Source organism: Dipodomys ordii, unplaced genomic scaffold, assembly GCF_000151885.1.
Source record: "Dipodomys ordii isolate 6190 unplaced genomic scaffold, Dord_2.0 Scaffold79, whole genome shotgun sequence".
In the NCBI taxonomy this organism is placed as follows: Eukaryota; Metazoa; Chordata; class Mammalia; order Rodentia; family Heteromyidae; genus Dipodomys; species Dipodomys ordii.
In genome coordinates this window covers 6,892,199-6,900,715 of record NW_012267295.1, presented here as the reverse complement: position 1 = coordinate 6,900,715, position 8,517 = coordinate 6,892,199, and the positions used below count along the sequence as shown (strand labels likewise).

At 46.6% G+C, this 8,517-nt stretch overlaps 1 protein-coding gene across 1 annotated transcript in view; it reads right to left on the bottom strand.

Moving 5' to 3' along the window:
- Positions 1-607: 607 nt before the first annotated feature.
- Positions 608-8,517, bottom strand: part of Large (like-glycosyltransferase) — a 458,307-nt gene continuing 450,397 nt past the window's right edge. The window contains exons 14-15 of the mRNA XM_013024905.1: positions 4,341-4,536; positions 608-2,138 (exon numbers count right to left, since the gene is read on the bottom strand). Of these exons, the coding sequence (XP_012880359.1) occupies positions 1,941-2,138; positions 4,341-4,536 (394 nt within the window). The 3' untranslated portion in view covers positions 608-1,940. The remainder of the gene's footprint in view (positions 2,139-4,340; positions 4,537-8,517) is intronic.

Below are 8,517 nucleotides of genomic sequence, written 5' to 3'. Positions count from 1 at the left end.
GTCACTAGCTATGCCTATAACAAGTAAAAACAAGGTGCTGGACAGGACCTATTAAAAACAACAACAACAAAAACCCAAACTTTGTTTTTAGAGAATTGGGATTTGATTTTCAACACTGAGAAATCAGTACTGTCAGCTGATCTTTCAACTTGGCTTAAGTATCTGGTAATGATTAATTCGAAATACATGTACCAGATTTGGCATGTCTGTGGAAGACAAGTGTGAGTGTGAGTGTGTGTGTGTACACAGAGACGGGTAAAAGGCAGGAGTGCTGCTGAACATTTCCCAGCCAGCTCTCAGGATCCAACATCCACTTGAGCAGTTACACACAATGGTCTCACAATCAGAGTCCTCTGGGGTGCCCTATGACCAGTGGGCGAATGTTCACTTTACCAAGGAGTCCCACAATGTGCACACCTGGCATCAGAAAACATCTGGCTTCCCTGGTGAGATCTCACCTTGGGCAAGGACGACAGAAAAGTTCAAATGATGAGAACGAACAGAGGAACGGAAGGCGTGGAGTCACTGTTTATGGATTTGGATTTTGCCCTCTGTGCTGAAAATATGTCTCAGTAGCTTTCTAAAGAGCGGGAGGTGAGTGGGAAGAAACAGTCTGTACTTTCCTTTATTGAATGTAGCTTTCGCTGGTCACATGGCAACTGAATACAAACAGCCCAGCAGAGGGTAGGGCAATAACTCTTGTTCTCATCAATGTAAACACAACATTAATAGTGAAGAGTAAAGAAAATGGGTAAAAAGTCCAGTGTCTCCACTAACTGCGTCAAGGGGAGGTGCTTGCCAACTCTCGGACAGGTCCCGAGGGGAGACTTGAGGTCCTCACCTCCCCCATCCACAGCCAAGCAGGGAACAATGCAGAGAAACCCAACCCTGCTTTCCCTGTGGCCTTCAGGCCTCTGTGTTGAGTCTCCAGATTGGGCTCCCATGACAATCCAAGGTCTTCTGAAGGCCCGAGAGGCTCGTAGTACCTTCCATATGCACTGAAATGGTTCCTTTCAACGCTCTTTCCTCATGACCAACTCTCTGCCCATAGAAAAAAATGTGACTGGTATTCAGGGGGTACGTCTGCCATTCCCAATACACCCTGTGGTAGCCCTGGATTCTCAGTCATGGGCCCTCAGTGTTAATCCTGAAGGAAACTGCCCATGGCGGCTGGGGAGTACTGGCTGGGGATGCGTGGCCTTCCTGCTGGGTCAGAGCTGATAGACAGATGCTGGCACAGGCAGCATGTTTTTCCCTTGGGAGCCTTAAAGGATCACATTTTCTATTTTGGATTCCCAGACCAAAAAAAAAAAAAAATCAAAATCCCCCGAACGAAAACAAATCAAAATAACGTAAGAGTGATAAAGAACCAATGTCCCTCACCTCCAGGTCCCTGCACATACGATGTCTCCGTGGGGCTTTTCCGGATGGTTGGTTCAGGTCCTTTGGCTTGCCCTCCCCTTGGGTACCCAGCTATGTGGCAGGGAAAAGAAAGTTGCCTTTGAAGGAAGAGAAAACTTGCTTTTATTTCCTGGGAAGACTAACTCCCAGCACTCTGGAAACTTTCTCCTCACCTAGGATGAAACCATCATTATTAAAAAGACAACAGAATCACCGCCAAGCCCCTGCCTGGGCATGTGGCTTCGTGGGACCTTGATAACCCGTGATTCTCTCCTGCCCTTTTGTGTCCCATTCTTACAGTGCCCTCTGTTGGTGGACTGCTTTCCTACACTCTGGGAATGCAACAGAGGCTGGCTGGATCCTTGTCCATGATCTTGGAAGTGAGAGCAGCTTTGTGGGGGCCAAAGAAACCAAGGAAAAAACCAAAACTAAAACCAAAACCAAAACAAAGCATTGCTCAATTTTGAAGGCATGGACCCCAGACAGCAAGTGGCTCTTCCCCTGTGGCACGTCTCTTCCTAGTGGTGACCTTCTTGGTGCTAGCTGTTGTTCTCAGCCGTGAGATATTTCAGGGCAGCAAAGCCATAGCGGCGGGACATGTCCTGCTGAAACTCTTCCTTCAGGGTTTTGAGACAGATGCGGTATTGCTTGTTGGAACGGAACTTGGTGATGTCAAAGCTGGGGGCATGAGGCATGTGGATCATGTAGGCGTTGGGTAGCACGATGAACTCATATTCCTGGCAAGGCAAGATAAGACAAGAACAGAGTGAGGCCTTGCAGGGAACCTGGGTAATGCCTGAAGAAGGCCCACGAGACACTTCTGGGAATCACACTCAGAGCCTGTACTTGTTAGGTAAGTGCTCCGCCCCTTCAGCCGGAACACCAGTCCTTCTCTTGTTAGTTTTTTTTTTAGATACAGTCTGGCCTCGGATCACAATCTTCCTACCTTCATCTCTTAGGACCACAGTTGCGGGCCATTTTCAATGGAGGAACTGCAGGACTATACAAAGATGACATGGAATGGGAATGTTCACGATTGTCTCCATAACTTTGCCCAAAATACTTAGCTGGGCCTAGGTTTATGCATCTATAAAGAAAAAATGATCACATCTGTCTCAAGAGATGACCGTGAAAGGGAAGCTAGTACTGCAGAGACTGCCACGCTGAGCTCAGGGCCTCTGAGAGGCTGTCGATACACTTAAGTTCACATCCTCACGGTCAGTATGGATGCCCTTAACTGACATCTGTTTATGTGACCCCTGGTAGGGTTGATGAGCTTTGTGCCAGCCTCCACCGATCAGTACACAAGAGCATACAGTCACCAAATTCAACACATATCCGACAAAATGGCTGGGGAGGGATGGTGGAGAAGGATGAAAGGAGTTACACATTGAACCAGATTTATTGTATCCATGAACTGCTTTGTTGAAAAGCAACTCCTTTGAACAACTACTTAAAGATAATGAAACTATATTTTAAAAAAAAGGGGGAGACAAAACAAGAATAAAAGTCAAGAAGAAAATAAAAACACAGATTCAGCTGGACTGAAGCTTCTCAAGAGTAAAACTCTCATATTCCTTCTTATAAGCCATACCACCGCAAGTCACCTCAACCTGGAAAACCATGGAAACACAAGAACTCACAGATCTCCAGTGTGGGAGGGGGGTGGGGAAGGGAAGGGGGATGGAGATGGGACGGAAAAAGCACCCGACCCATCCTGTGGCCTAAACCGTGAGGGGCTCCAGTATCTGTCAAGTAGGCCCTTATTCCTGATAATCTGCCCTACTGTTTAAAATAAGCAAAGCCCAGTTCTCAGTGCAAAATGAACTGCGGATATCACAGCTCTCTTTGTTCAAGCAGAAGCTGAGGCTGAGTAGACATTGTGGTTCGCATTTGCAGACAGCAGTGGTTGGGCCTGCTGGACCACACGTTCTTCTCTTTAGTGTGGACACTGTTCTAACACCTTCTCCCAACACCACTGATTCTCAGTCACCCCCAACAGCTTTTGTGAAAAGTGGGACTTCCTGGTGATTCTCATAATGGGCCACGGTTGTTTCCTATCTCATCTTTTCCTGAATCTGAGGGGCTATGGCTGAGACAAATTTTAACCTTGAGAGCCAGGAAAAGGGACATGGAGAGAAGTCTAACAAAGAGTGGGGATGGAGGGAGGAGAAGATGACTTTATCCAAAGAAACTTGGCTTCTGTTTGTTTAACAGAGTGGTGACAAACCATGGCCTGTCTGCGCAAATCCAGTAGTACTGGACCACCGTCATGCTCATTTGTTTAGACAATGTCTATGATAAAGCAACCAAGGCAGAATTGAGCCTCTGTTTAAGTGGCAGACCCAGAGGCCCCACCAATTCCCAAACACTTATCTGGTCCTCCATAGAGGAAGTTTGCAGAGCCTGGTTTCTTTTGCAGACTTCTGTTTTAAACTACTAACAATTATAAAGAATTAGCTGAGTAAATGAAGGGCTTTAAGAGAGAATGCAGCCTAAAAAGAATCACTGCTGTCTTAAAGGGGAGTCCCTGGGTGCCTCATAGTGGTGTGCTTTGTGTCAGTTAGATGGAAGTCTTAACAATACTTTGTGTCTGTCGTACAACTTCAAAGTCCAAGCTGGCTTGTGCCAACCCTATTCATCATTTGCGCGTCTTCATTTCTGGCTTGACTGTAAAATGGTTTGTCACGGGAGACTCACATTTGGTCCTGGCTGGGAAGCCAACTTTCTTGCAAGGGAAGAAGAAAGAGCAGCGATGTGTGACCAACAGTGATTTGAGGTTAGGACTGCCACACTCTCACTCTAGGTCTTTGAGGGCTCCTTGCTCCTTCTTAGACCTAGCTGGTTTTCCTTATCCTGAAGGTCCTCTTCCAGCCCAGAGATCTAAGCCTCCCTTCCTCCCGCCCCACCCACACCAGGTAGATGTCCATTCTTCTCACCTGGGCATCCAATTCCATGATATGAGCCACTTTGTTCCAGCCAAAGCCCACAAACCTCCGGTCGTACTCAGGGCAGTCTCGTCGTACGACAACATATGGCTCGAAATCAGCTTCCCACTCAACCTGGTAAGGCGTGGTGGCAGTCCGCCACTTGGCGAAGTTTGTGGGTGCGTGGCCTTTCGTCCAGACGTGGTACCTGGGACATAGGGAGAGACGCTACTGGGCGGAGGGAAGGAAGTCAAGCTTTCCAAACCCCGTTGCTATGGAGGAAGACATGGCATATGCTGATACGGTCCTTATGTGAGTGTGTAAGCTACGTTTGAGTGCTACCCTCAGGATCTGTTGGGAAATGGGATCTTCACAGACACAATCAAGTGGAGATGAAGTCAGGGTGGATTAGGTTGGGTCCTACCCCGATGGTTGGTGTCCTACTCTAAGAAGAAAATGTGAACAGAGAGATACACATGGAAGAATACCATGTAAAGGCATCGACTGAGAGAGTGATGGTCCCATCCGTAACACAGGGAATGCCAAGGGTTTCTGGAAGCATCCAGAAAGCAGGAAGAAGGAAGAAAGGAAGAATTTGTCTCTTGAATTCTTTGGGGAAAAGGATGGACCTATTGATACTCTGGTTTTGAACGTCTAGCTTCCAGTACTATGAAAGGGTAAGCTTCCGTTGGAATAAGTTCAGAATATGGTGCTATGGAGGGCCCAGGAATTGAATACATGGGTGGTCTGTGTGAAGATGGAGGCCACCTCCTGGTTTGGTGAACACTTGGTACACTTTCATTTCTATGAACACAGTTGACAGGTGGCCTCTACTCTGGCTATTCCTGCCAGAGACCACCTTTACTCCTGAAACAGAGCTTCTGAGTAGGATGCTGTTATGATTCTATTATATTACTAACACCATTTTTGTAGATAGAATTAATCAGGTAAAGTAATTAGTAATCAGGTGACCTCGGATTAAAGAAGGAGATTAGATATGATCCTATGAACCTTCAGATCCAGGTCTGGAAGGAAGCAGAGTTCTGCTATGAACTACCTATGGGGCCATAGGCAAAGAAGTCTAGGAGCTGAAGCAGGGTTTCCTGGCCAAATCCAGAAGTAGGATGAGGCTTCAGCTAGTGTTCCCCTCTTACTCCCCCCCCCCTCATGGAATTCTGCTAGCAGCTGCTGAGTAGGGAGAGAACCATGTTGTGTACTGGAGAATAGCAGCTTTGCCTACACACTGGTTTCCAGCTGGTCAGACCTATCTCATTTTTGGACCACTGACCAACTCCTCACCAGAGACAGACCATACATTTACATGGTCTTAATCAGGTATGTCTGTGGTAATTTGTTATATACAGCAATAGAAAAATGAATACAGACACAAGACAACAAGAAGCTGATATCTGACAACCACTTACTATGCACTGGGAATATTTTAAATAAAATACACACACATTCTAATACCTCAACCAATCTCAGGTTACAAATGTTTAAGTGGGGAAGCTGGGATTTGAGTCCATACTGGCTGATCCCTTCTATGCCACTGCCCCCTGTACTCTTTGACCTATAGAACAAGTACTCAATGATTGTATGCCAACATTGAATGAGTGATTGCATGCATGAATACTCTAAAAAAAAGCCATGGAGTATCTTGGAGAGGAGTTAATGACTGGGACAGGAGTTCTGTCTCAGAGGTAGAACCTGGGGGCATAATGAAGCTACAGATAGGGTGAAGAGAAAGAGGGTAGGGAAGATGGTACCCAGAGCTAGGGAGAAGAGCTGTATGAAATGAAAATTGGCACTTAATGGCTGAACTGCAGAGAGTAACTCAAGAGCCCTGGGCCTCATCTTCTCAAGGAAGGCTTGGCAGAGCAAGCAAGGTCAGAGGATGAGAGATTGAGAAAGAAGACAGAAAGAGGAAAGTGTCCTTGTGGCTAGCAGCACTCCCAATAGCAACACTATGGCTTTTCCTTAATTTGCTCTTCCACCACGGAGGCTGGAATTCCAGCAGACCCTCAGGGATCTGTCCAGTGTGTGCTACATGGTCTTCAGGCCATCAGATGGACTTTCTTCTAGTTGTGTTGCTGGGTGAGATGGTGGGCTGGAGGAGGCAGGGACCTGACTCTCAGCTCTATCAATGCAGCAATGTCCAGCCAAACCAGTCACTTAACTGGAGCAATGAAACGAAAAGTCTGAGCTTTAACGGAGCATGAAAACGGATACTGAGAGAGATGTCAATCACAGTTCGACTCCCAGAATTAGGCCACGAAGCAGTTGACTTTCCGTGTGTGAACTTGCCGAACAGACACTTGACACCTGGTGCCTTTGATAGAAAAGATACAGCATATGCGAAGGCCAGGAACCTGTATTAGGTTCCAAGCACAGCACAGTGGAGCCATTGGGCCAGGGTTCAAATCCCACCTCTGTCATTTAGAAGCTGAGGACCTTGTACAACAAAACGCTGTAATAGGGCTTTAGTTTTCCCTTGGCTTCAGCTGGGATAAATAATACCTGTGGCGATGCATTGCCAAGGAGCATCAATGAGACAATGCAAAGAGCTTACCACAGCACTGCCTGCAGCGGGCATTCGGTAAATGCTCGCTCCCTACTATGCGGTGAAGCAAAATGCGTATAAACAACGGCTATGAGGCAGGCAGTCTGGTTTGGAATTCTGCATTCAGTACTGCTGGACAAATGAACTATTGTCTCTCTTTGTTTTCTGCTCTTGGTGAACTGGGAGGTAAAAGTGATACCTCCTTCCTGAACTCACGTGAAGCTACTCACATCAAAGCCAGTGTCAGGTACAAAGTAATGCCTTCCAAGAAACAAGGCTATCCTTATTCTTTCCCTTTGTTTTTCTCCTAGCTATGATGTCAGTTCACAGTGGTCTTCTCTCTATGGTATCAATAGATGGATGACTATTTTATTGATTTTCCTTCTTTAGAATCTGAACGCTTTGGTCTATTAACCATGTGCAGAAGAGGAAAAAAAGAGCAGGGGAGGGCAAAGACAGCTGGGTCGGTTCTATTTGTCTGGCTGGGGATGTAGCTTCCACCTGCTCACCCTGGAATGCTGACAGCATGCTGAATGGCTGGGCAGAAATCACCATCAACCCGCCATTAAAACAAGCCATGGTCTGAAAGCTGTCTGAAGAGCCTGTCGTCAGACCAGTAGACTTTGGGGGCCGCTCCCAAGAGTTCGGCAACCCTCAAAAACCACGTTGAAATGATGAGGGAGGGTTTTTGGGTAGACTTCTCATAATGCTACTGAGATTTGGGGTGCTCTGAGCACTCCCAACATTTTTGTACCACAGAGTCCTGTCGAAGACTTGTTCCAGTTCCAGGGTTTCTGACTCAGGAAGTCTGGCCCAGGCCTGGGATGGCATTTCTAACAAGGGTCCTGGTGATGTGATACTATTGTGGTAGGGCCAAGCTCCCTAGAGGAGGCAGTGGGGTCTAGTGCCAGATGTGGACAGGAGTATGTTTGTGCTGCTGGAAGTTTAAGTATTCACTACTTGAAGAACAGGTGACAAAAGCAATTTCTTGGAGGGAAGAGCTGTAATTTAGTGCTTGGCATGGTGGCTTACAAGCTGTTGACCAGGGCAGTAATCATGGACACAGCAGGCCAGACCCCAGCTCTCACGCCCACAGACATGTTCTTGAAATGAGTTCTCAGATCACCTAACGCTGGAGATGGAAAGAAACCCCGGAAATATGCCAGGTGTTCAAACACCAGGCTATAATGACTCAGGTGGACGCTTGTCCTCAAAGTCTCGATTTCTTACCATGTCACCTCCAAATGCCGACCAATACGAAAATTAGTAGACCAATGCAATTTTGGTTAAGAACATAGGCCCCTCAGATGTAGGATGAATCCTGGCTCTACTCTTTGTTACCAGTGTGTCATCGGGCCAATTCCCTGGCTTCTCAGAGCCTCTCTATAGCTTACCTATAACAAAGGGACTAAAATCATGCTATTCAGTCTACACTATGTGGAAAATGACCTATGTATCTTGCCAGCAGGGATGTAAGGGGAAAACTGGGGGGAAATAAGGGGAAATTTTTTAAAAAATGCACTCATTATCTGACTTATGAAATGGTAGCCTCCTCTGTACAATACTGTAATAATAACACAATAATTAAAAATGGGGAGAGGGGCTAACAGGTATCTTGTAAGGATTAAA